The sequence below is a fragment of the Polyodon spathula genome, chromosome 7 (genome assembly GCF_017654505.1).
Source record: "Polyodon spathula isolate WHYD16114869_AA chromosome 7, ASM1765450v1, whole genome shotgun sequence".
In the NCBI taxonomy this organism is placed as follows: domain Eukaryota; kingdom Metazoa; phylum Chordata; class Actinopteri; order Acipenseriformes; family Polyodontidae; genus Polyodon; species Polyodon spathula.
The window spans coordinates 51,170,978-51,198,102 of NC_054540.1; the positions used below are offsets into that span (position 1 = coordinate 51,170,978).

Below are 27,125 nucleotides of genomic sequence, written 5' to 3' on the forward strand. Positions count from 1 at the left end.
AAATGTATTCTCTAAATGGAAGGGAACAGAGCATTTCATCTAGGTTTTCAGAGAATTCCATTACTATAGAGACGAGCACAAAATAGAAAGCGTAACAATAAATATGTTTATTATCAGGTATTTCATTATTTTTTAGATATTTGAAATCATGTTAAAAGTCCAGGATTTTTTTAAGGACTTCCAGTTTATAAGACGTGTCCGTTCCTTTTCTGTAGTTTGTTCCAGCAGTTTACTACTGTAATGTTCAGGCTAAAACAGAATAGAGCTTCCAATACCACACCAGCATTGAATGCAGTGCTGTTTACACACTGACTGGGACCAAAGAGCACTGGTGGTTACCAGACAGTTGCTAGATGCATACTGTAATGTGATTCATATTTCAAAGATAGTTTCCAACAGAACAATGAGATACAGTGAATGTCCTTGATTTGCAATAGGGCCCTCCTGTAGCAACAGGCACAAGAGGGATAATGGAATGGGAGTGGTGGGGTGATGAGAACAGACTCCCTACCCAGCCCTTTGGTGAGGATTAATCACAAGGGAACTACTGTGTGTGTGTGTGTGTGGGGGGGGGGGGGGGAGGTGTGAAGTTATTCCCTACAGCAAGGCTGCCAGACAGCTTGTTGTTCTTCTGTACTGCTGTTCTTTCTCACTGTTTTGAACAACTGTGTCCCATAACTTTTGTAAACTTCTTTACCCTATTTGAAGTATAGCATCTTGATTTCAGAGGACACTCAGGTCTAGATTTGGGTTTTGAAATACAGTAGTATAAAACCATAAAGGTAAGAGAAGAGCTGATTATTGTAGTCTGTCCACCGGGCCCACTAGTTTCTGCTTGGCGCTGCGTGCTATTGATTTTTTTTAAGCATTTGGTGTTTTGCTATAACCTTCAGGATTGGCACAGATCTCAAAAAATGAATGACCTTTACAGCAAACAGGCTGTATATTAGAATTCCAAATGCTATCCACACCTGCTGGTTAAAGCTGAATTAAAGGTAGAGATACAATTAGATCAAGTTTTCACTGTTACTTGGAAAGTTAGATCTTGTCTGTGTTCTGGGATTGATGCTTCAATTAATGTCCTGGTGTACTTCTGTGAGTAGCACAGATTCAGTTCCTATAGAGAATGAATATGGTAGAGTGTAAAAGTATGAGAGAGAGTTGTTTTGCTACTTTACTGACATTTACTGTAGAATGCTGTCAAAACTAAATAGATGGGGCGCCCCACAGCAAGTGCCTCTGGTATGGTGTGGTACTAAATCTATACACTGGGAACTTGATTTGTAGAATTTAACAAAATGTATTTGTATAAAAGAACTAACCGTTAAATGATTTTTAAGTTATGCTAAATAAAATTGTAAAGCTGTAATAAGTATTTTTGTCTAATTGTAATTTATTAAGGAGGACCTGTGGACCCTTGTTCACAGGTTAGTGCCCCCCCCCCCCCCCCCCCCCCCCCCCCATGACATGACTGAGGACCCCCACCCAATGAATCCATAGAAATGTAAAATTTTGTTTGCAAGATAGCATAAAATAACCCCAAGAAACACACTAACGGCAGCTTACCTGATCCCCAGCCTGGGGGGGCATTTGGTTGTCAGATGTCAGTCATTTTGGGAATACATCTGCAGCCCCCTGAAACCATCTTGTGGTTCCCTAGGAGTTCCTGGTCCCAAGTTTGGGACCTCTTTGTCAATGTTTAAAGTCTAATTGTCATATTAGCTATGCTACACAGGGATGGAATGAAGACCCTCGTTGTATAGCGGTTTGATCCATTCCTGGTTTTAATGAGTTTAATCAGACAGACAGACACACACACCTCAGCTAGTTAAGCATGTTTATTAATGGGGCAGAACATTTCATGAAACCCCTGTGCGATAAAGATATTACAAAATTGCATTTGATTTCACGGTCTGGGGCTACAATATTTAATGAATTATCCTAACAGGATAGGGAGGTTTAAAAACAAAAACGTTATGGACAAGAAATTGTATGTAAAACGGCAGTTCAAGTTTTTAAACAATTTAAACCAATTAAACCTATGATCGTCCAACAATAGTTAATCACTATGTTTACATTTCAATAGGAGTCGAATTTCCCATCCCTGACCTATGTCCATGTACTGCTCCAGCAACTGGCTTAAAATATGCATGACTTAGCTAAAAACTGACAAAATCGGGAACTAGCGCACTATCAATTACTAATGGGTGGAACTCTGTCACAAAACATATTTCAGTATGGGTGCTTTAGAAATTTCTCTCCTAAAAAAAAAAAGTATTTAAAATAAAATAAAATTACAATTACTGCTTCTCTAGATATGTGTAATCAGTAAACAAGCATACGGGACACTGAAACTGATTAATAAAGAATATATTTTTCAAGTTTCATTATAATTGCATAAGTATTTTTCCTATCTAAACATTGTAATGTGACATAAAGATGGACAGTAAGGCAGAATACACCAAACTGTGCTGGACAAGAGATTGTCCAGATATTGGCATTGAATTAAAATAAATTAAAAAAGTAAAATTAAGAAACACAAACATTCCACTTCGTTATTTTATCTATTTTGATATTTTTCAAGATGGCTGTCACGTCGGTTTGTGTATTGCCGTCTGTTCTTCCTTTCGTTTCTTTTAATATGGCAATAAGCAGTGGGCCAGAGAGGGGCGCTGCAAATATTATGTTGCTGCAGACTTTTTTATGCTGAAGGAAAGCGGTAGTTAGGCCGATGTGCCTGGGAAGAGTGTGAGCTTATTTCTATCTAGATACAATTAGCTTTCTGCAGTAGTCAGAAAGATAAACAAACCGCGAAGCAACGATCTGTATTCAATATCTGAGTCGATACCAAGACTGCGTCACCGAACGACCCGTTTACCCGTGCAGAGAAAATAAACAACGTCTGGAATTGGAGTTCTGGGTTTACATCACTAGGCTCCCGGGAAGCTGTCTTGTTGTCAGCTGGTGGACGCAATTCAGTCCGCGGACCCACGGCCTTCAGCGGTGGAGCTTTCAGGTTAATATTTTTGTATCTCAGATTAATCACCACTGTGTTTGTTATACTGTTTCTTATTTTACGAGTAAAGACGGAGGCATACGGTATTTTAAGCAGGAATAGAAATACAGGAAATGCATGCGTTAGCTAATCAATGCTTTTAAGTGTCAACATAGAGTTACACTACATGGGCGGTAGGCTGATGCAGCAGCGTGTATTTTCAAGTTGTGTGATCTGTTCTCATTTCTTATATTCGCAAGTATGTGACATTAGCCGATTTGTTAAATTCGCAAATAAAGAGTAATCTCTTACCTGAAAATGTGTGACGTGACCTTTGACAGTATCACTTTCACTGTTGTGTAAAATTCGATATGAGCATCTGATTTGAACAGGTTTGCCTGCAGTCGTTTTAAACTTTTTAATATTTGTGTTTTTATGTAGGTGATGTGCTCTGCAGTTTATTGTTTATCTCTGTGTAGTTATATTAAGGGATAAAGTAGCTCAAACCTTTTGCTAGGTTCTGCCCTCAGTGCAGTACAAATTAACTAATAAAGCCATACAACGACCCCTTAAAAAACAAAATGTTGTTCCTTTTTTGTTTGTTTTTTTGAGATGTTCTAAATGTGGAGATCTGGAGAAGTTAATTGGCAGTTTTAGGAATGTTTATACCCAGACCATCACAACAGATTGTATATTGAGATATATTATTATTATTATTATTATTATTATTATTATTTTTATTATTATTATTATTATAGTTGTATTGTGCCTTATTGGGCAGTGTTTAGGTGGTGAAACATGTCAGTATGTAGTTACAAAGCAAATAGGCCAAGAATATTAAAATGGTGTATTATGAGCCCAATGCTCAAGCACAGTCTCTGGGCTCTGTTTATCTAAACAGCTGTCAATCCTTAAGAAACAGAAACATAAATGACATATCTTTATATTCCTGTTAAAATCTCAGTAAACGCTGTCAGGATACATGCTGTGTTAAAGAGTGTCAGTATTAGAACTCTTCTTGTCACCTCAGCAGTGTGATGTGAGAGCCCTTTCCCAGGAGAGGTTCTGCGAAGCTGCTGGAGGATGTCCGACTCGGACAGTGATGAAGATCAGGACCGCCCCTTCTCCCTGACTGGGTTTCTCTTTGGGAACATCAATGAAGATGGACAGCTGGAGGGTGACAGCGTTCTCGACACAGTGGGTCGATCAGTTTATTGGAAACCACTGTATTTAATATTTTATTGAAAACGTTTGCTCTCCAGGGTAACCCTTGAGATGTACCATCTCGTTTCCAAACATGAACACTTACACGTAAATGTTACAAACATGGTCCATTTGTGAACAGTTGAAGTGCTTCTCAATTTTTGTTTGCAGCGTTGTATTTTATATACTTTTTGGTAGATCATTCGAATCAATGCGTGCTCTTTATTCAAATGCATGTCAATATTCTGTGTCTTCCAACTTGTCTTCTCTTTTCTATCAGGAGTCAAAGAAACACCTGGCTGGCCTGGGGTCACTGGGTTTGGGGAACCTCATTACTGAAATCACTGCGAATGAAGAGCAGCAGGAGGATGATGAGAAAGATCCCGCCAGCACTGACGCTGAAGGTAAGGCATGGCTCAGATCACATTTTCTCTTGACTGTCCAGCCTTTGTTGGAGCTTCGCATTGCATGTTATTTTTAAATGGTGGTATGTTGCTGCTGCTGGTGGTGGGCTTGTCTCTTCATGATTAATAGTGTTGCCTCATTCACATACCTCTCAAGCAAGACGTGGATGGCCTGTGTGTTCTCTTCTGAACATGCAGGTCCCTTTATCAGTGTAGACATCCTTGCAGAGTCTGAATGCAAGCCACTGTGGCGCTCAGAGGCTGGTTGCTAACTGATCATCTCTGTGCAGGCTGGGTGAAGAGTACTGATGATGCTGTGGATTACTCTGATATCAGTGAGGTGGCAGAGGATGAAACCCGAAAATACAGGCAGGCGATGAGCAGCCTGCAGCCCTTCAGAAAATCAGGTACTGACATAGTCAACAGATTTGTTTTATTTATTCGGTTCTTTCTTTTGCATTTGTTGTTGCTGTTGAATTTAGTGCTCATGAGGAGCTCTGCAACACACGTCATTCCTGATCCCTATCATTCAGCCCTTGTGCCTGTCAAGCAGAAAATGTCAAATGTGCCAATTTTTTGGGGGTAGTTTTATGATGTGGATTAATGTCCGCAGAGGGGCTATGTTGAGGCTTCCAGGTTAATTTCCATTGTGACGAGTCTGATTCAAATCCTGGACCCCAGAGGGGAAATGCTAAAGTTTGTCCACTGTGCCTTGATCCCTTTGGGCTCTAATGTTTGCTTTGAGAATGCCAAATGATAGACTCAGAATCTTATACCACAGGTAAAATAAAGTTACAGCTAGTAAATAAGGACAAGTTAATGGTATGTGGGTTTATGTGTCTCTGATTGGTAGTTAAAGTGTGTGTTATTTCCATTCAGATGATGAAGATGACTATGATGCTGACTGTGAGGATATTGATTCGAAGCTCATGCCCCCACCCCCTCCCCCCTCGCACTTGCTCCCAGCTAAGAAAGAGGAGTCCACAGCTCCGGCCTCCAGTGGTAGGTGTGAATTTGTGCTATATGTGTAGTTTTTTGTAAGCTTATATATATATATATATTTGTCTAATAAAGTTAAACACAGAATCACAGAGTGATAAAACTTCTGTTGCCTCTTTACAGTTCCAGATGAAGGTGATGGGATTATCCTTCCCTCCATTATCGCTCCCTCCTCACTGACGGAGAAGGTGGAGTTCAGCAGCTCCTCGGATTCCGAGTCCGAGACAGAGCGCACTCCTCGTGGAGCAGGAGGGCCGGGCCAGGAGAGTAGTCTAACACTGCCTCTGGCTGGGATCATGCAGCGGGATGCCACTAAGACACTGCCCAACGTCACCGAACTCTTCCCAGAGTTCCGTCCTGGCAGAGTAAGCTACCAGGGTTGGGAAGCCTTGCTGGACCACTCCATGGATTTTCTTTCTTGGTGAAAGTGCACTGCTGCACCATTTTAAATGAAAAGGCTGCCAAAAGAACAATAGCCTTGTACGATATTGGTCAAGCATTTGGTGTACTTTTCATGGGTGCATATTCACATGTATTCCAATAATAAACATTATTGCTATGGTGTTCCAAATGCATTATGAATCTGAGGCTATCTGTATAACTGTATTAGAAAAAAGCTCTCATTTGTGGGATTAATTGGTGGTATCCTTTTTTATTTTTAAATAGTGAAGTAATGCATTTTGCAGTTCATTAAAAAAATAAATAAATAAATATCCAACAGGTGCTGCGTTTCTTGCGTCTCTTCGGCCCGGGGAAGAACATGCCCTCAGTGTGGCGCAGTGCCCGCCGTAAACGCAAGAAGAAACACAGAGAGCCACAGGCTGACATGCCACCAAGTGAGGGCGAAGCTGGGGAGGCGGGGACAGACAAGAAGTCTGGGTGGGGCTATGAGTATGCCCCACCCCCTCCTCCTGAGCAGTGTCTCTCCGATGACGAGGTCAGTAATATGGTGCAGGAGAGGTTTCTGACAAGGTCAGTTTCAGCTTGCTAATACTCCATTTCCACTGTAACATGTACCATACCACTGTCTCAATTGCCTTTAATCTTTAGTGAACAACGAAGCAGATGTTAGAAATAAGTTATGTTTTAGTTTAAAAGCTTAATCAATTGATAACCACATGCTCTATAAGTTTTCAAATGATGACATGATACAAAGCAATACAGTGCCTGTACTCAGACTGTCTGGTCCCTGACCTGTCGTCCCAGATCACGATGATGGCTCCTGTGGAGTCCAAGTTCTCGCAGGCCTCGGGCGATGCTGACAAGGTGGCAGAGACCAGACCCAAAGTGGCGGAGTGGCGGTACGGACCTGCTCAGCTGTGGTATGACATGCTGGGGGTCCCCGAGGATGGGACCGGGTTCGACTATGGCTTCAGATTGAAGGAGAGCAGTGAGGAGGGGCAGCAGGCTTCAGGAACACAGGTAATCCAGAAATACAGAAGCTGTAGACCTCAGTAATCAGTTAGGACCCAGCTGTGCTGTGTGAGAGGGTGTTTAGCACCAGCAATATGATTAAGAGGTGCAATTATGAAGTTGCAAGGGTGTTATAGGAGAATAGTTTGCCCTTACTGATTTTAGTATGGGTTGTTTTGTATGTGGGCATATTCTCATTATAGATGCAATAAAGGACTTGGCCTCCTCTCTGGAAAAAATTAATAGACCACTGCAAATTTTTCTTAAATCAGCATCTCTACATGTATGGCAGCCATTCCATTCCAGTGTCTTGAATTCCAACACAGGCACACCTCATTCTACTGAATGAGGTACTGATTAGGGGATCACCTGAACCAAATCTTATAGTTTATAAGTATAAAAACCACTCCTGTGGTCATCACTATCCTCTTGCAATAGGACCAGCTGGAAGGCAAAACAGTGCTAGTAGTACCTCAAAAGTAATTGGAATCAAAAAATAACTATTGACCATACCCAAAGAGTTGAAAAGGAAAGTTTTGAGTGAGGAAAAGAAGGGTTCAATTCTGGCTTTACTGGCAGAGGGATACGGTGAGCGTCAGGTTGCTTCCATCCTTAAAATGTCAAAGTCGGCAGTTCATAAGAACAAGGTCAAGCAGCACACATTGGGGACAACAAAGCTACAGACCGGCAGAGAGCGAAAACGACTCTCCACTGACCGGGATGACCGCCAACTTATTCGAATGTCACTCAGCAACCGTAGGATGACATCAAGTGACCTACAAAAAGAATGGCAAACGGCAGCTGGGGTGATGTGCATGGCGAGGACAGTTCGAAACAGGCTCCTAGGGGCAGGGCTGAAGTCGTGCAAAGCTAGAAAAAAGCCCTTCATCAATGAGAAGCAAAGAAGAGCCAGGCTGAGGTTTGCAAAAGACCATAAGGATTGGACCGTAGAGGACTGGAGTAAGGTCATCTTCTCTGATGAGCCCAATTTTCAGCTTTGCCCAACACCTGGTCGTCTAATGGTTAGACGGAGACCTGGAGAGGCCTACAAGCCACAGTGTCTCGCACCCACTGTGAAATGTGGTGGAGGATCGGTGATGATCTGGGGGTGCTTCAGCAAGGCTGGAATCGGGCAGCTTTGGCATGAATCAAGCCAAGTACAAGGTTGTCCTGGAAGAAAACTTGCTTCCTTCTGCTCTGACAATGTTCCCCAACTCTGGGGATTGGTTTTTCCAGCAGGACAATGCTCCATGCCACACAGCCAGGTCAATCAAGGTGTGGATGGAGGACCACCAGATCAAGACCCTGTCATGGCCAGCCCAATCTCCAGACCTGAACCCCATTGAAAACCTCTGGAATGTGATCAAGAGGAAGATGGATGGTCACAAGCCATCAAACAAAGCCGAGCTGCTTGAATTTTTGTGCCAGGAGTGGCATAAAATCACCCAACATCAATGTGAAAGACTGGTGGAGAGCATGCCAAGAAGCGTGAAAGCTGTGCTTGAAAATCAGGGTTATTCCACCAAATATTGATTTCTGAACTCTTCCTAAGTTAAAACATTAGTATTGTGTTGTTTAAAAATGAATATGAACTTATTTTCTTTGCATTATTCGAGGTCTGACAACACTGCATCTTTTTTGTTATTTTGACCAGTTGTCATTTTCTGCAAATAAATGCTCTAAATGACAATATTTTTATTTGGAATTTGGGAGAAATGTTGTCAGTAGTTTATAGAATAAAACAAAAATGTTCATTTTACCCAAACACATACCTATAAATAGTAAAACCAGAGAAACTGATAATTTTGCAGTGGTCTCTTAATTTTTTCTAGAGGTGTGTGTGTGTGTGTGTGTGTGTGTGTGTGTGTGTGTGTGTGTGTGTGTGTGTGTGTGTATATATATATATATATATATATATATATATATATATATATATATATATATATATACAGTACAGTGGCTCTCAAAAGTATTCACCCCCTTGGACTTTTCCACATTTTATTATTACAACATGGAATCAAAATGGTTTTAATTAGGAGTTTTTTGCCACTGATCAACACAAAAAAAAGTCCATAATTTCAAAGTGAAAAATAAAATCTACAAATTGTTCTAAATTAATTAAGATATAAAACAGAAAATAATTGATTGCATAAGTATTCACCCCCTTTGCTGTGAGACACCTAAATAAGCTCTGGTGCAACCAATTGTCTTTAGAAGTATAATTAGTTGAATGGAGTCCACCTGTGTGCAATTAAGGTGTTTCACATGATTTCAGGTTAAATACACCTGTCTCTGGGATGTCCCACAGATGCTTAGTCATTTCTTAACAAAAACTACATCATGAAGGCGAAGGAACATTCAAAGCAAATCTGGAATAAGGTTATTCAAAAGCACCAATCGGGTAGGATATATGAACATTTCCAAGGCATTGAATATCCCCCAGAGCACAGTAAAGACCATTATTAAGAAATGGAGAGAATATGGCACAACTGTGAATCAGTCTAGAACGGGCAGTCCTCAAAAACTGAGTATCCGGGCGAGAAGGGCACTAGTCAGGGAGGCCACCAAGAGTCCTATGGTAACTCTAAAGGAGTTACAGTCTTCCACGGCTGAGCTGGGAGACACTATGCATACGGCAACAATAGCCCGGGTGCTTCACAAAACTGGCCTTTATGGGAGAGTGGCAAAAAGAAAACCATTGTTGAAAAAAACTTGCATCAAATATCGGTTAGAGTTTGCTCGAAGGCATGCGGGAGACTCTTGAGACCAAGTAGAAGAAGATTTTATGGTCTGATGAGACCAAAATAGAGCTTTTTGGCCTCAACGCTAAGCGCTATGTTTGGCGCAAGCCTAACACCGCACATCATCCTGAGAACACCATCCCTACCGTGAAGCTTGGTGGTGGCAACATCATGCTATGGGGATGCTTCTCTGCCTCAGGGCCTGGAAAGCTTGTGAAGATAGGGCAAAATGAATGCAGTAAAGTACAGAGAAATCCTGGAGGAAAACCTGCTGAAGTCTGCAAGAGACCTGGGACTTGGGAGAAGATTCATCTTCCAGCAGGACAATGACCCCAAACATACCGGCAAAGCCACACTGGAGTGGCTTAAAAACAAAAAGGTCAATGTCCTGGAGTGGCCCAGTTAAAGCCAGGACCTCAGTCCAACTGAGAATGTGTGGAAAGAGTTGAAAATTGCTGTTCACCAAAGGTCACCAGCCAACTTGACGGAGCTTGAGCAATTTTGCAAAGAAGAATTGGCAAAAATTGCAGTGTCCAGGTGTGCAAAGCTGGTAGAGACATTTCCAAATAGACTCATGGCTGTAATTGCTGCCAAAGGTGCCTCTACCAAATATTGACTCGAGGGGGTGAATACTTATGCAATCAATTATTTTGTTTTATTTTTTAATTTAGAACAATTTCTAGATTGTATTATATATGTGTGTGTGTGTGTATATATATATATATTAGGTACAACGTATGTCAAACTTGCATGTACAAAAAGTAGATGTAGATTCAGCATGAAGTCTTTTGATAGTAACAGTAAAATCTGTCTAATTACATGTAAGATGCCTTTCTTTCCTTTGTACAGGACATTCAAGTTAAAGTAACGCAGGAAGCAGAGGAACTAAAAGGAGAGGTTGGAAATGATTGTTTTATGGGTGCTTGTTTTTGATGGAGTTTTGTGTTGGCATTATGTATTTTTTTGTGTGTGTTAAGTGGTGATGGATCTCAGTGAGTATGTAGGGATGGCATGGGAACACTAGACTCTTATAGGCAATTTTTTATTTAACTTTTTTTTGCCATATTTGATGTAAAGTGCCATGTCAAGAGCACCCCAAATTGCTCACTAGAGAAAGGCCAAATAAAATAAATATGCTTTGAGCTTAGATTTAAAATACAGACAGACTCAGCATTCTGGATAAAATTTGTACATAGGGAATAAGTAATTCCTGCAAAAAGGCATGACCAGAACCATGAATAGCCTTGATGGGACCCCAGTGTAGTAACCTTAAAACTGATGAATAGAGCGTGTTGTCATCAGCAAAACTTCTATATAAAATTAATGGAAATAAGGTGGACCTAATGGCAATAGTGTTCTGTTGATGTGGGGCATTTGTTGGTAAAAGTATTCTATTGGCATTGATTTCAGTGGGGGGGACAGTGTCAAGATGTTTTGGCTTCAGTGGGAACATTGTGATCTTTTGACAGACTCTTGTAGCAGTAGTGTTTTCTGTTGGTGCAAGTATTCATGGGAGAGGAAAGGATTGTTCTGTTAGCCTAGATTGGGATATAGAGAGTCCAAATCGCTTGTGGCCTTGGTATTGTAGGTTGTTTGAATCTTAATACAGCTCTGCCTGTTGATGAAAGTCTCCTCTTGTTTGCAGGATGATTGTAAAGGCGAGGAGGGCGAGGGGGTGCAGGAGGGGAGTCCAGAGCTTCTGGAGAACGAGCACTTCCTGATGGTGACGCAGCTTCAGTGGGAGGAAGACATCATCTGGAATGGAGAAGATGTGAAGCACAAAGGGACCAAAACCCAGCGGGCCAGTCTCGCGGGCTGGCTCCCCTCCAGCATGACCAGGAATGCCACAGCGTACAACGCACAGCAGGGTAAACGCAACAACTTCTCCACGTTTAAGGCAGTAGCAAAACAAAAACCACAGTCAACTTCCAGAAAAGTGAACGATTAAATAGTAAAGTAAGTTTTCTGTCCTGTGCTAATGCAGTTAGAGCTTTTTGGATTATTTTTGATTTACACTAGCAGATTATACTTCATTACATAAGTCTGAGAAGAAGTAGAGGTCCTCTTTAAAACAAATTAAATACATAAATAAATAGTGACAGGTATGTATAACACAATCCTCAAGTTACCAAGGTACAGATGAGGAGTCCCAAGGCAGGTTTCTGAGAAGTGTTTCTTTAACTCCCCAAGTTTAACATGCTTGTTTGTTCCTCTGTGCAGGTCTGAATCGGAGTAACTCCTTGCTGGTGCCTCCCACTCCTCCTCCAATAATCCAAAAATCAGTGACACCTGGGACCCAGGGCTCCAGTAAAAGTAGAGATAAGCATGCTCAAGAACAGCAAGGTAAAAAAAAAAAAAAAAACATTAACTGAAGTTGGGGAGGGGGGTGAAAGCATGTGCAGAAACAGCAGAGGGAATCTGAAGTGTAGCCATTGAGGTGTCCTGGACTGAGTTTAATTAAAACTTATTTAACACAATCAATTATCTTAATATGTTGAGTTAAAAGTGTGCAATGGCTTAATACATTAATAAGAAACCTTTATTTACAAGGGATAAGTTGTGTGACATGCGATGGACAGGGGTGTGGGATGGGCTTGTACTGGGGACTGGATGACCTTCATTACTTTCTGCTCTCCCACTGTCTCCCAGCCTTCCACAAGGATGACCGCACCTGGTTCTCTATCTTCCCCATCGATAGCGAGGAGCTTGTGTACGGCCGTTGGGAGGATAACATCATCTGGGACGACCAGGCCATGAATCGCAAACTTTATCCACCTGTCCTGACCCTCGACCCCAACGATGAGAACATCATCCTTGGTACTTTTAGCTGCATCTTCACAGTCTACCCACAGACAGACAGACACTACATGCTGCTAGTGTTTTACTGTCTTTCTGGGGCCTTTACTTTTGAATTACATTTATATATTTATATTACTTAAGCCAGGGATTGTAAAACTCAGGTCCTTGAGAGCCATCTACTCCATCTTCGATGGGCTATCAATAAACAGTTGACTGTTTTAAAATAGGTTCAGTTAGGTTATCTATGGAACAAAAACCTGAGAGAACAATTCTCATTGGGCACCCCTGCTTAAGGCCAGAGATACACAAGTCATTTTTTCAACTGGAGCTGCCAACATATTTTTGATTAGCAATCAAGTTACTAGAATAGGACACTGCTCTATTTTTAGCAATTCGGTTGACAGTTTTAATCTACGTGTCTGTGTGTGTTCAGCCAATTACATTGCCTTTTCTAATCGCCTGTATTCATTCTTAATTTTTTGAGTAGGAAGTATGGCTATGGACAAGTTGATGCGTGAGGAAACCTTAATGGATCAATTTTGTATCCCCCCCCAAAGATAGAAAATGTATATGATGTGTTAGAGGTGCAGAATATAAAGGCTGCAATAAAAAACAAGACAAATATAAGGAATTGGCAAATATTTTTTGAAATTACCAGCAGAAGTAAAAGACAAACTGAGCTCAGTATTTTGCCTGTTTCTTTGGCACATCCACTCGGATCCAAACTTGTTTCTCAACGTTGACGTCTTCTCAAAATTATTCCAATTACTGTAGTCGCTGCTTAAACAGTTTACTGCAAAATGGGCACCATTTTAAATTGCTTAAAATAATTGTAAATTATTCAATGTGCATGTGGCATAATAGCAACAGCAATTAATTTTCAATTTTTTGTTGTCAACTAGAATTGACAATAAAAATTGATTGTGTATCACTGGCCTAAAAGTGAAAGTTGCAGGAAACGAGCTTTCCAGGCTGATTTAGGTTTATCAGCAATACCTGTAGTTTTCAGATTCGTTCCCCAAAAAGACAAATCAAGTGTGCACATGTTTGTGTACCTATAGGAGTGAAGGCCTAGTCATATTGTTTGAAGGTTTATTCATATTTCTATAAACAAGCATGGAATAACATCTGTTTGCATAATGTATGCATCACTTTCAGTTTTTCATGAACAACTCAGTGTAAATAATTCAAACTTATATATACAGTAGAAATTTCCTATTGCCTTTGCTCACTCAATCTCATTTTGGTATTCTAGAGATACCTGACGAGAAGGAGGAGACGACTTCCAACTCCCCTTCCAAGGAGAACAAGAAGGAGTCGTCCCTGAAGAAGAGCCGCATCTTGCTGGGCAAGACTGGGGTCATCAAGGACGAGCCGCAGCAGGTCAGTGTCTTGGAAGCAGTTTGCTGTAAAGGACAACACCAAACCTCTCATCTTTAACTTCCTTTACAAACTGTTTTCTTTACAAGTTAATTTATTTTTATTTACTGCTGAGATCATGATTTTGGTTATTGTAAATGTATATTTTGGTAATTAAAATCTGAGGTTCATAATGGTCATGACAATAGAGCTCAAACTGTTCACACATCCAAAGAATGAAAAACGATGTTATTTCATAAAATATACATAAATGGATGCAATTGAAGATTTTTGTTTGGTTTGCTTGTGTTCTCGTAACCCAGTCTTGTCGCTGCCCTACAGTAGCTCAGTAGATGCTTCTATCATCTTATTGAATTTATTGAATGACCACAGCAACTCGCACCCCTAACCCTAACCCTCTCTTCCCAGAACATGTCTCAGCCAGAGGTGAAGGACCCCTGGAACCTCTCCAATGATGAGTTCTATTACCCCAAACAGCAGGGCCTGCGGGGAACTTTTGGAGGCAACATCATCCAGGTAGAGTTTACAGTGTTTGTGTCTTGAAATCAGAATGCATTCATTTATGTCCGTTTGCAGTGAGGTCCTGGATTTAATTGAAATAAGTTTCTAAATTAGTTTCAGGATAAGTTTAACTCCCTTACAAATGACTTTAGTTTCTTTTTCCTCCCCAGCACTCTATCCCTGCAGTGGAGCTCCGGCAACCCTTCTTCCCTACCCACATGGGACCCATGAAGCTGCGTCTGTTTCACCGGCCATCCCTGAAGAAATACTCATTTGGAATGCTGTCCCAGCCTGGGCCACATTCTGTCCAGTCCCTCTTCAAACATATCAAGAAGAAAGCCAAGGTACTGTATGGGTGGAGGGCACGTCTGCTCCATACATATTCAACATGCTTTATACAGTTGCAAAATCAGTAGCTGTATGTATTGGCCCAGCATTGACAACATTTTCATTCCAGCTAAAAATATGTCAAAGTTAAAGAAAATATTGCATTAAGTGGTTCCGCTGTTAAAATATGTTCTACAAACACGATTTATCAAGAACATCTACAGTTTAAGCAAGTGTCAGTTCCAGAAGGGAGTTGGTAACTTCCATGATCACATAATCTTTGAGTCAAAGCTTCTGGAAAGCATTTCTCAAAGTAGAAGATGAGAACTGTGCTGCCTTGTCATAGGAGGCATTGCATCTTGAAACAAGATGTCCTACGTAAAGTTTTTCTTTGTAAAACATACATGAGAATTCAAACAATCACTGCTAAGGATTCATCCAAATTCCAGTACATCATGTCCATTATAGATTTTATCCCATCCATAGAACATATATGATAAGGTTTGAATTTATAGTTTATAAAAACATTTGTTAGTATTTATTTATTTATTTATTTTTTAATTAGTTCCTGGCCTACAGTCTTTGTTTTTTTGATTTATAACAAGTTACTATGTCCTGTGTAGAGCATCTCTTATTAGGACATATGTAATTCCACACTGTTTGAGCAGCTAGAGAAAGACCACTCTTAAGAATAGGAGAAACCCTACACACAATGTATGAACTTATACCATAAAGCAAAAGATGGTGACGCGTGGCTGCATTCTTGCTAGTGTGACTGTTTTATTATTCCCGTTCCCATTATTTTGTCTCTGGTGGAGTTCAGGTGCGGGAGCAGGAGCGGCAGGCCTCGGGTGGAGGGGACATGTTCTTCATGCGCACGGCTCAGGACCTGACTGGGAAAGACGGGGACCTGATCCTGGCTGAGTACAGTGAAGAGTACCCACCTCTCATGATGCAGGTCGGCATGGCATCCAAGATCAAGAACTACTACAAACGGGTACGTTCTGCACGATGAGACAAGTGATTTAGTTCAAAATATTTGAGGGTATGATTTTGTATTCGATCTATTTGACTATAACAAGACAGACTTTGACATAGGGCCAAATTTTCAACACTTTGAGTAAATGTCCTTTTAATAAAATAATATATCTGGTTTGTTTTTGTATGTCAAATACTCAGTGAAGTTTAAGTAAATAAGTCCCATTGCTTTTATTATTCAGAACCAGGCTTTGAAAGTCAGGCCTAAATAGTGTCAACACATACTGCTTATTCTGTAAATTATTTATTTGCAATCTTGTCAAGCTGTTTTAAGAACATCACGCAGGAACCGAGATCCAGGTTGTATGTTTCTGCAGTATTGCAGGTGAATTATAACTCTAGAGTAGGTATGTTTTGCAATACAATACATGGTTTAGATAGTGTTTTTTTTTGCTGTTTTGAAATCAATTAAGTGCTCTTAATTTTCTTTTTAACAGAAACCTGGGAAGGACCCAGGAGCACCAGACTGTAAATATGGAGAGACCGTTTACTGCCACACCTCTCCCTTTCTGGGATCGCTCCATCCAGGACAGTTGCTGCAGGTAGGAAGGAATGAAAAGGGGTGGGGTGGGGTGAGGTCGGGTGGGCGGTCACGAGACTGGGTGTAACCGTGAAGGACATTTCAGAAAATCTGCTCTCCTGTGACCAGTAGTAATGAAAATCCACATGACAGGTGTGGCAGACTGCTGGGTAAGCCTTTAACCGTTTGTGGTCCATTCATTCAGCGCCTGTCAGGCGCATCAAGTCCAATTTATTTTCACACACACTGTTTATTTTACACGCACTGTTTAAAAGTAATTTTATTCATAGTAAAACAGGTTTAAAAGGCACAGCATATCAACAGGATACTTGCATCTCCAGCCCTACCCCACCTCTTGTTTGCTGTATTTATCACGTATCTCTTCATAATAGTGCATACTAATAAATCATCTCCTGATCACTCGTTTTATCACCAAACTCCTCAATAATGCTATCCAAGTCATTATTTTATTACTGTAACATCTCAAAGAGCTTGACAAATGTCGGTGATATCCTTTAAGTGCTGAATGCGGAAGCAGCTGTCTTGTTTGTTTCTGTCCGTGTTATGTCTGTGGTGAAGGGACTATGTATTGCTCAGATCCGGCTCCTTTTTTCTTTTTTTTTTTTGGCTTCCATCGGACTAGAAAGGAAAAATTGCAATGTCCGACGTCGGACTCAAAGGGTTAAGTGCAGCGTACTTAACATGGTTAAAAGATAATTTGATTATGCTGAGCTCTCTTTGCTGATGTTATGTGTTACACAAAGTGTAAAGCTTATCATGCTAAATTCTGTCCCTAATGAAATTTCTATTCTTTCCTTGCAGGCCTTTGAGAATAACCTTTTCCGTGTCCCCATATACCTACACAAGATGCCAGAGACTGACTTTCTGGTGATCCGGACGCGGCAGGGCTACTACATCCGGGAGCTGGTGGACATTTTTGTGGTGGGGCAGCAGTGCCCACTGTATGAGGTGCCCGGACCCAACTCCAAACGGGCCAACACACACATCCGAGACTTCCTGCAGGTGCCCTCTTTGTAGATTTCAGTTTACTCTTGAAATGTGGTTGGAAATTTTTAGCCCAAAAAACAACTCAACTGCTCCTCCTGCTGGCACAATTAATGACATAAATATCATAGGACCCATAGGAGTCTCACAGCCACATCTTCTTTGCAGGTCTTTATTTATCGTCTCTTTTGGAAGAGTAAAGACCGGCCACGTCGAATTCGAATGGAGGACATAAAGAAGGCGTTCCCATCACATTCTGAAAGCAGCATAAGGAAAAGGCTAAAACTGTGTGCAGATTTTAAACGGACAGGTACCATCTTTTTCCTTGACCATTCACTAATTCATTCATTCATTCAAAGATATCTCATGTCCATTGGAAAAATGTTTCACCTCGTGCCTTCGTCAGTGTTATGGTTATTATTAAGGTATAACTTAAAAGAAACAAACTCTAGTATGTCTTTGTTTTTCCCTCCGCAGGTATGGATTCTAACTGGTGGGTCCTGAAGCCGGATTTCCGCTTGCCCACAGAAGAGGAGATTCGAGCCATGGTCTCCCCAGAACAGTGCTGCGCCTACTACAGCATGCTGGTGGCAGAGCAGAGACTCAAGGTAAAGCTTGGTTTGGGTCTGTGTGGGTTAATGGTTAATTTCACAGTTTATTCGGATGATTACTTTTTATGGTTGCAATTTAGCTCGTTTTGGGGTAGGCAGTTTTGATTGATTGAATCATGTGATGTTCTCTTCTCACACAGGACGCTGGATATGGAGAGAAGTCCTTTTTCGCTCCCGAGGAGGAAAATGAGGAAGACTTCCAGATGAAGATCGATGATGAGGTATAGAAGTGATTGTTAAATAGGATACCCACGCTTGCAGGAGTCATTGGAGTTACGTTTTGTGGAAAACAAGTAAATCAAGAAATAATGAAATTAAAAAATGGGTTGTCTAAATGCAAATGTGCAAATTGATTTTTGCTGTCTCCTGCAGGTGCGAACAGCTCCCTGGAACACCACGCGTGCCTTCATAGCAGCAATGAAGGGGAAGTGCCTGCTGGAGGTGACTGGGGTGGCTGACCCCACCGGCTGTGGGGAAGGGTTCTCTTATGTTAAAGTTCCAAACAAGCCCACGCAGCAGAAGGTGGGTTAACTGGGATTTTTAAAAAAATTGCAGGGAATTGCATCAGAGAAAAAGGGTAATGGGATCTTGACATATCCCAGGAAGTGAGGATCATTTTCGTTTTTTCAGGATGACAGGGAGCCACAGCCAGCGAAGAAGACTGTGACTGGAACAGACGCTGATCTGAGACGCCTGTCCCTTAAAAATGCCAAACAGCTGCTGCGCAAATTCGGGGTTCCAGAAGAAGAGGTAACCTGCTCAGGAATGCATTTTTTTTTTTTATAAATAAATTGCCATATTGAATTGTGAACTATCAATAGAGTGTGACAAACTTGACAATTTTTTACTCTACCACTAGTTTGTGGAGCTGTTGCAGAGATTTCTGTGATAGAGGAGGAAACTAATTGGGTGTTATATATGTACTGTGGAAAGGGCTTTATTGCTGGAATTACAGGTTTATGGGATGGGGGCTGGTTAGTGAGGGGTATAGAACTGTTTAAGGAGCCCTGTTGCGAGGGTTATAGGACGTTTAGGGTGATTCTGAGGCTAAGAGTCGCTCTGTCCCCCAGATTAAGAAGCTGTCCCGTTGGGAGGTGATAGACGTTGTGAGGACCATGTCAACAGAGCAGGCTCGCTCGGGGGAGGGCCCCATGAGTAAATTCGCAAGAGGGTCCCGCTTTTCTGTTGCTGAACACCAGGAAAGATACAAGGAGGAGTGCCAGAGGATCTTTGACCTGCAGAACAAGTAGGTGGTATGTGAGGGTTGGAGGGGAGGGAGGAGACTACAATATTGAAAAAAAAAACCACACAAGGTTGTTTCTTAGAAATTTGCTTCAGAATCAAGGTGCTCAATGGAGTTTATTTGGAATAGTTAGGACAATGTGACGTAATTAGAAATAAAGCAAGACAAATGTTTGGAGGGGAAATTGGGAGCTATTTTGTCTTAATCAGAATCTTATCTATTTATAGTGAACTTCAGCAGTGTCTTGTGCTTTGTGGTCTGCAGTAGCTCTAAATCCTAGCTATCCCCACTAAATGTTTGTGTCCCCTCACCTCAGGGTACTGGAATCCGCAGAGATTTTGTCGACAGACACAGACAGTAGCTCAGCGGAGGACAGTGATTTTGAGGAGATGGGGAAGAACATTGAGAATATGCTGCAAAACAAGAAGACAAGCTCCCAGCTGTCTCGTGAGAGAGAGGAGCAGGAGAGAAAGGAGCTGCACAGGATGCTGATGGGGGAGGACAGCGGCCCAGAGAGGGACAAGGGCAGGAAGGGCAGGAGAGACCATAAGGGCTTCTGTGAGTGTCTCATGTCTGTGTCAATGTGTTGCTAACAGTAACGTGTTAACATGCTCTCTAGCATAAGTAAGTATCTCTCAACTAAACCAAGGTACTCTACTCTTACATTCAAAGATCCAAAGACTTCAAAGAACAGCAGGAGTTTTAAGCCTGGTGTTCTGCTTTATTAACAGTATACAGGACAAAATCGAAATGTCACAGCTCTGCATCTGTGCTGCCAAAATATCTAAATAACAGTTTTATAAATGTTTGTGAAAATAGAAGTTAGGACAGTTTGTACTTAGCTTAACATAAACTGAAACAGATTTTTTTTTCCAGTATGTCAAAGACAGAGATGACTTGATTAACAACCTAGTTTAAACATATACACCATATCTAATTCCCTTGGTGATAAGTCAGTTTAGATTTCATAATAAAACAAATAATAAGTCACTCTATTAAAAATTAACTTCCCATTTGCCCCTGCAGCCAGTGCACTCTCAACTGGCTCCCACAAGGACGATGACGCCTCCTCTGTTACCAGCCTCAACTCCTCAGCTACAGGCCGGCGCCTGAAAATATACCGCACGTTCCGCGATGAGGATGGGAAGGAGTATGTGCGCTGCGAGACTGTCCGGAAACCCTCCGTCATTGATGCCTACACCCGGATACGAACCACCAAAGACGAGGATTTCATGTGAGTGTCGCGGGCAGTGGATCAGCCAGGCACATGACAGCCGTTCATGCATAATGTATCTGTGATAATGTAACGTCTTCCCCCTTTCCGCGTCACAGTCGGAAGTTCGCCCTCTTTGACGAGCAGCACCGGGAGGAGATGCGGAAGGAGCGCCGGCGTATTCAAGAGCAGCTGCGTCGACTGAAACGGAACCAGGAGAAGGACAAGATGAAGGGACCACCCGAGAAAAAAGCCAAGAAGATGAAGGAACGGCCAGACCTTAAGGTAAAATGTTAGAGAAAATGAACGTTGCTTCTTTTACTGTAGCCAAACCATATTCAGAGGTTACAACGGCGTCACTGATAATTTTTTTGACAGTTGTCTATTTTCACACTAGTGTGCTGAAATAATACTTTTTCTGAGCCTCTCCCAAACTTGTTACTGTGCTTTGTAACAGTTGCAAAGGCTGTTTATATGATTTTAAGTGCTTTGGGGTTTTAACTCTCCTTCCCATCCCTACAGCTCAAGTGTGGAGCCTGCGGTGCCATTGGTCACATGAGAACTAATAAGTTCTGTCCGCTGTATTACCAAACCAACGCTCCGCCCTCTAACCCGGTTGCCATGACTGAGGAGCAGGAGGAGGAGCTGGAGAAGACAGTGATCCATAACGATAACGAGGAGCTAATCAAAGTGGAGGGGACCAAGATTGTGCTAGGCAAGCAGCTCATCGAGAGGTAGGGGGCCTCGCTATTCCATTAGCAAGGCACGGTAGAGATTAATGTGCATCCTTCCTTAAGGGCTCGCAATTCCTGGGGTGGGCAGCTCTCTTATTCTTACCTTTGTATTTGCTGTGTCTGTTGAATAGTATTTTCAGGAATTAAGGTTTGGGCTGATTACTCCAGAAGTGCATCCTGCAGTGAGAAATACTCAGCAATGTATAGACTTTTCTTGCTTGAGAGAAAGGAAGAAGTATGTAGAGAATTATGTGGAAGAGGGTAGAGTTCGAATTAAGAGGTAGGGTAGAGAATGATACGTGGACAAATATATGGTTGGGAATATCACAATATTACATGTTAAGAATTAATTTAAATAAATGGGTAGTTGAATAGGTAAAGCAATAGGTCAGGCCAGCACAGTAGCTTATTCACATACTCCTCTGCTCCACAGCGCGGATGAGGTGCGAAGGAAGTCCCTGGTCCTGAAGTTCCCCAAACAACCGCTCCCCCCAAAAAAGAAGCGTCGTGTGGGAACAACCGTGCACTGCGACTACCTGAACGTGAGAGCAGAATGTACCCCAGAATACTTGATATCAGACATAGTGTGTCCTGTAATATTAATTGTGGTGTGGCTTTTACAGTGCCATGAAAAAACTGATCAGTGTTATCAGACTGGCCTAAGATTATTGTGGGGATACGGCTATCCTTATACACAGATCAAAATCTTGGGCTTGCCAGTTGATTGATAATGGTGACTTACCCAATGTAACATGCACAAAATGCCATTCATACCCTGATAACTATAATAGAACAGTCAGTTGATATCAGAGTACTCTAAGATAATACTGTGTAACACAATAACCTGATATGTAGTCTCTAACATGGCTCATTAGTGTAAGACTATGCATTGACCCACTGTCTTTGTACCCCACAGCGGCCACACAAATCAATCCACCGGCGCAGGACTGACCCCATGGTGACCCTCTCCTCCATCCTCGAAGGGATTATTAACGACATGCGGGACCACCCAAATGTAAGACTTCCAGACAGTTTAAACTAAAATAGAGTTTAGTTTACAATGCATTCAAAATTGCTCAGTCTTGGGAACGGTTCTCATTATCTTTTCACGGAGTTGGGTGATTTAAGCAAAATTAAATCCATTCTACAGCGTTGGTTATAATAATGGTTATGAAATGCAGACTGAGATGTACAGTGTAAAAATCATGTGGGCAGTTAAACTGCACTAACAGTAATTTGTAAACCAACAAAAAAACTTTCATTTAAACTTTTCTAGTTTAAATAGGAATTAGAAACTGCAGGATCAAAAAACAAAACTTGACATTTATTTGTTTTTGTTTGTTTGGTGAATAAGTTTAAAGTAATAATCACTAATTAGTACTGTTTTAAATCGGATCAGTTCAGTATTTTAATTTTTTTAGTTGAAAACAGTGTATTATGTCTGTCAGTGTGGCTCTTCTTGTCCTACATTTGACCATCCAAGTCTTCCATGTTCCCTGTGTGTTCTCTCCCGGATTCCCATTCTCCATGTATATTCCCTCCCCAGTCCCGGCTCTCTGACGTCCCCTCTGCTTGCCGTTCCCAGACCTATCCCTTTCACACCCCGGTCAATGCCAAGGTGGTGAAGGATTATTACAAAATCATCACGCGGCCCATGGACCTGCAGACATTGCGAGAGAATGTCCGCAAGCGCATGTACCCGTCACGGGAGGAATTCCGTGAGAACGTGGAGCTCATTGTGAAAAACAGTGCCACCTACAATGGTAAGCTGGGGAATATGGGGTGCTGCGTGATGGCACAGCAAAACAGAAACACGGCAAGCAATGTCTTGGGAGGGCCATGCTTGCATAATCCCTCTACAAACAAGTTTGGTCTAAACATTATCGTGTGTGTGTGGAATGCGTGGAGCTATTCCCTGAACAGCATGTCCTTTCTGTTGCAGGTGCGAAGCATCCTCTGACCCAGGTTGCACAATGCATGCTAGATCTCTGTGACGAGAAGCTGAAGGAGGTCAGACTGCAGGGATCTTGTAAATCATACCAACACTGGAGCCTTTCAAGTCACATACAACACATTTTAATGAGCACACACATCTATATTGGAAACCTCGATTTCACTTTTAAAAAGGGTTAGGCAGCTGAAGCCCTTCTTCCTCTGAAGAGGTGGTTCCATGCACTGTTTGATAAGCTTTGCAGAGGGATGGTTACTATCCACGATTTCTTAGTCCGTACAACTAAAGCTACAAAATCCCAGCAGTCCTAGGCTTTGGGAGTTAGATAAGGAGGATTTTATTTTTTTATATTTTTTATGATTGAGTTTTTAATGTTGTGGATGAAATTTTCATTAACACTGGATTCCGTGACTGGTACTAATAATATTTTCTCTACACCCCAATAGAAAGAGGATAGGCTAGTGCGGCTTGAGAAGGCTATTAATCCCTTGCTGGATGATGACGACCAAGTTGCCTTCTCCTTCATCCTTGACAACATTGTCACTCAGAAGATGATGGCAGTGCCTGATGTGAGTTTGTTAGATGTGACAGAAATATATCTTATTGCAGTTGGTAGAACACCGCTCTCTGGTTCTGGTAGTCTCATCCAGTACCAATGTTGCACATTTCTGTACAGAACAATGATCTTTAATGATACACTGATAGTGTTCTGAAAGCATTGGTGTTAGCTTCAGGCATTACCACACAATTTAGTTTACTTTTGTAATCCGATTGTTTGCCACAGCATCTTACTTACCTGCTCTGCGGTACAATTATCGATAACATGTCTTTTAATATTTATCTCTCTAGTCATGGCCATTCCACCATCCAGTGAATAAGAAGTTCGTTCCGGATTATTACAAAGTGATTGTAAGCCCCATGGACCTGGAGAACATCCGAAAGGTAACAGCTAGTGGAGTTCATTGTATCCCCATGAATTGCTCAACCAGAATTACAAGAACCTGTTGAAATTAGGCAACTGATGTGTTTTTTTTTTCTTGTAGAATATTTCTAAACACAAATACCAGCACCGAGAAGCTTTTCTGTACGATGTGAATTTGATTCATACAAATAGTGTGAAGTATAATGGTGAGTTTAAAAAAATGTGTGTGTGTGGGGGGGGGTCTAGGTTTATGGAAGTTCTTAAAGAGCAATGTGCACACAGAGACACACACTTGAAGAATACTTTACAATTCCCTTTATTACAGATAAGAGACCGTGTAACTTATGTAAAGATTATATTATGAGGAAATTGGGTGCAGTGCTCACACTACCATTCTGCAATATAATATATTGCCTTATAACAGGGGACCACTGACTCTTGTCTCTGTGATAGAATGCCTTTTTTGCTTCGGTGTGGAGTCCAGTTAAATAGAATAAATACAAACCCTTTCCTGTCTCTCCCAGGCCCTGACAGTCTCTACACCAAAACAGCTGAGGACATTGTCACTGTCTGCAAACAGACCCTGGCAGAGGTAAGGAATGTGTCCATGCACATTAATGTTCAACCCCCCAGGTGTTTCCCCTCACACTAACAGTGCATTCTGTCTTTCTCTTCAGTATGATGAGCACCTCACTCAGCTGGAGAAGGACATTTCCACAGCCAAGGAGGCAGCTCTGGATGCTGCAGACTTAGAAAGCCTTGACCCCATGACACCCGGGCCCTACACGCCACAGGTAACCTCTACACCCTAATACTGAACCACACATTGAATCAAAAAAGGATTGATAATTTAAACATGTTAACCTTCTAGTGTGCAATAAGAATAATTATTAAAATCCTGTGTTTCGAAAATGTGATGGAAATAAACGTTTTCTGATCAATTGATCTTTTAAAAAAAAATAAAAAATATCGGACTAATATGAACATGAGTAGAGATTTTCTCAATATCTTCATTTTCATGTGAACATCACCACCTTTAACTTTTTTTATAAATGTTTCTGTTCTTAAATCTTCCTATTACAAAGGACTCTGTGGTTCTTCCACTCTGTTCCTGAGTGTATTAACTGCTTGAAAAACTGCACTTCAGTGACAAAATCTGTCCCATTTCTCCATATAGCCCCTTGACATGTATGACACCACAACCCTCAGCATGACCGGAGATAGCAGCCTGTATCTGGATGACAGCAACCTATCTGCAATGGCCACACCGACAACCACACCTGAGAAGAGAGGACTGCAGGTGAGGTGCCTTCCCAAAGCCTGGAGCAGTTGACCGTCGCTACATGCGGAGACATAATGCTGTCCAGGTTAGAGTAGGGCAGGGATCAAATCCAGGTACAGGCTCAGGGCTATACAACCCAAGCATAGAAAGGGCTGTCCCTTGACCAGGTCTCAGAGTGAGAAAAGTAACTTTTACAGCCACACTGGGGGTGGAAGTTAGGGTTATGTTTTCTATATATTTGCTAAGTTGCTTCCTACCCCTCCTCTTTTTTTCCTCTCCTTCACTCTTGCTAACTCTTCCGCTTGCAATCCTTCTGTGTGTCTTGCATTCCCTCGCTCTCGCAGATGCGTCACGGACGTGGCAGGCATGGCAGGGAGGAGTCCGACGTGGATATTGAAGGGTATGAAGAGGAAGACAATGGCAAACCAAAGACTCCGGCACCTGTAAGAGATTACCTCTATGGGGGAGGGTCATGTTTTCATTTCTTTCTTTAGACTTTCACTCCCAGAGTTTGTATATTGAGGCCTGGTACCCTAGATTTCTATATTGTAGGAATAGTCGAGGAGTCATTAAGATAAGATTTTCATTTGGAATCCATCCCCAAAGGGAATGTAGTGGGAGGGCCCTGTGCTGATGGCTCGTCTTTGCTCTGTCTCTCAGGAGATGGATGACGGTGAGGGGGATCTGGACGATGAAGAGGAAGGGTCTTTGCGGCCACCCCAAGCCAGTGTGCTTTACCAGGATCTGCTCATGTCTGAAGGAGAGGACGATGATGATGCCAGCGATGAAGAAGGAGACAACCCCTTCTCCTGTAAGTATCCACTCTGCTTCTCGCTTTCTGCACATAATATATAATTTGTTTATTAATTTTTATCGTATTAAAACCTTACATTTGTTTGATCTTTTTTCAGCTCAGAGCTTCATCACAGTGTGTTCTCAAAGTAGTACAAAAATGGCGGTGCCAGTATTAATTGAGTAACTTTTAGCTATATCGTAAGATACTGTTGGGATGAAAGTGGTCTCATTATCTCAAGCTCTTAATACCTTGCATGAATTGTGACCTCTGATTTAGATGGCTTAATGATGGTTATATCTTCAGAATTGCCTGCCCAAATTTGATGAATCTTTGCATGGACATTTATGACAAGAAGTTGTTCCACATACTTCATTGGCTGAGATACTAGTCTGTCTTGGGGAAATTATTTGAAATAATGCATGGTGATTTTAAAGAAACAGTGGAGTGAAAGTTTGTGCAGTAGTGTGGTGAAGGTAATGCAATTGTGTCCTCAGCAATTCACCTGAGTGAGAGTGGCAGTGACTCTGACCTGGAGTCAAGCAGCGTCAGGCCAAAGCAGCTGCATGTCCACCAAGAGAACACCATGCTGGGGCTGGATAATGATGAGAGCATGATGTCCTACGAGGGGGACGGAGCAGAACCATCGCAGCTGGAGGACAGCAATGTCAGGTAAGAGAAAGGGCAACATGGGACCAATAACCAGTAGCAGAGGTCATGTTAACGCAAAATTTAGCATCCTAGGTGCAAAATAAATCCATTGGATAGAAAAATATTTTGTCTTGCATTGACAGGATGCACAAAATGGGAAAGGGATGCAGACATACATATTTGTGGTAATCTATTGCAACACAGCAGTAAATGGATGTAAAAAAAAAACTTCTCTGGAATATAACTGCCTTGATTAACGTAGACTCCAGTCCTGTAAGTGGCAGCAGTCAGCCTCATTTGGCTTATGCAGCAATAGCAAGAAGGATATTAACTTTAGACGTTTCTGGCGCAAAATCAGTGTCTGTGGCAATAAAGCAAAGCAGTTGTCAATATGAAGTTT

At 41.7% G+C, this 27,125-nt stretch overlaps 1 protein-coding gene across 5 annotated transcripts in view; it reads left to right on the plus strand.

Moving 5' to 3' along the window:
- Nucleotides 1–2,667: 2,667 nt before the first annotated feature.
- Nucleotides 2,668–27,125, plus strand: part of LOC121318728 (transcription initiation factor TFIID subunit 1-like) — a 29,265-nt gene continuing 4,807 nt past the window's right edge. The window contains exons 1-41 of one of the 5 annotated variants that reach the window (XM_041255729.1): nt 2,668–3,016; nt 4,026–4,192; nt 4,479–4,602; nt 4,893–5,009; nt 5,482–5,604; nt 5,725–5,966; nt 6,323–6,538; nt 6,808–7,023; nt 10,605–10,652; nt 11,401–11,623; nt 11,976–12,098; nt 12,405–12,572; nt 13,810–13,937; nt 14,343–14,450; nt 14,606–14,779; nt 15,586–15,759; nt 16,238–16,342; nt 17,143–17,343; nt 17,494–17,635; nt 17,803–17,933; nt 18,077–18,157; nt 18,309–18,458; nt 18,567–18,686; nt 19,007–19,182; nt 19,496–19,737; nt 20,206–20,413; nt 20,512–20,677; nt 20,915–21,126; nt 21,560–21,668; nt 22,043–22,141; nt 22,673–22,889; nt 23,069–23,136; nt 23,524–23,646; nt 23,927–24,019; nt 24,121–24,205; nt 24,524–24,591; nt 24,677–24,793; nt 25,177–25,299; nt 25,626–25,724; nt 25,942–26,092; nt 26,572–26,746. In XM_041255729.1, coding sequence (XP_041111663.1) covers nt 4,079–4,192; nt 4,479–4,602; nt 4,893–5,009; nt 5,482–5,604; nt 5,725–5,966; nt 6,323–6,538; nt 6,808–7,023; nt 10,605–10,652; nt 11,401–11,623; nt 11,976–12,098; nt 12,405–12,572; nt 13,810–13,937; nt 14,343–14,450; nt 14,606–14,779; nt 15,586–15,759; nt 16,238–16,342; nt 17,143–17,343; nt 17,494–17,635; nt 17,803–17,933; nt 18,077–18,157; nt 18,309–18,458; nt 18,567–18,686; nt 19,007–19,182; nt 19,496–19,737; nt 20,206–20,413; nt 20,512–20,677; nt 20,915–21,126; nt 21,560–21,668; nt 22,043–22,141; nt 22,673–22,889; nt 23,069–23,136; nt 23,524–23,646; nt 23,927–24,019; nt 24,121–24,205; nt 24,524–24,591; nt 24,677–24,793; nt 25,177–25,299; nt 25,626–25,724; nt 25,942–26,092; nt 26,572–26,746 — 5,759 coding nt within the window. In that variant the 5' untranslated portion in view covers nt 2,668–3,016; nt 4,026–4,078. The remainder of the gene's footprint in view (nt 3,017–4,025; nt 4,193–4,478; nt 4,603–4,892; nt 5,010–5,481; nt 5,605–5,724; nt 5,967–6,322; nt 6,539–6,807; nt 7,024–10,604; nt 10,653–11,400; nt 11,624–11,975; nt 12,099–12,404; nt 12,573–13,809; nt 13,938–14,342; nt 14,451–14,605; nt 14,780–15,585; nt 15,760–16,237; nt 16,343–17,142; nt 17,344–17,493; nt 17,636–17,802; nt 17,934–18,076; nt 18,158–18,308; nt 18,459–18,566; nt 18,687–19,006; nt 19,183–19,495; nt 19,738–20,205; nt 20,414–20,511; nt 20,678–20,914; nt 21,127–21,559; nt 21,669–22,042; nt 22,142–22,672; nt 22,890–23,068; nt 23,137–23,523; nt 23,647–23,926; nt 24,020–24,120; nt 24,206–24,523; nt 24,592–24,676; nt 24,794–25,176; nt 25,300–25,625; nt 25,725–25,941; nt 26,093–26,571; nt 26,747–27,125) is intronic. The other 4 variants (XM_041255731.1, XM_041255730.1, XM_041255733.1 and 1 more) reach the window with 4 other exon arrangements.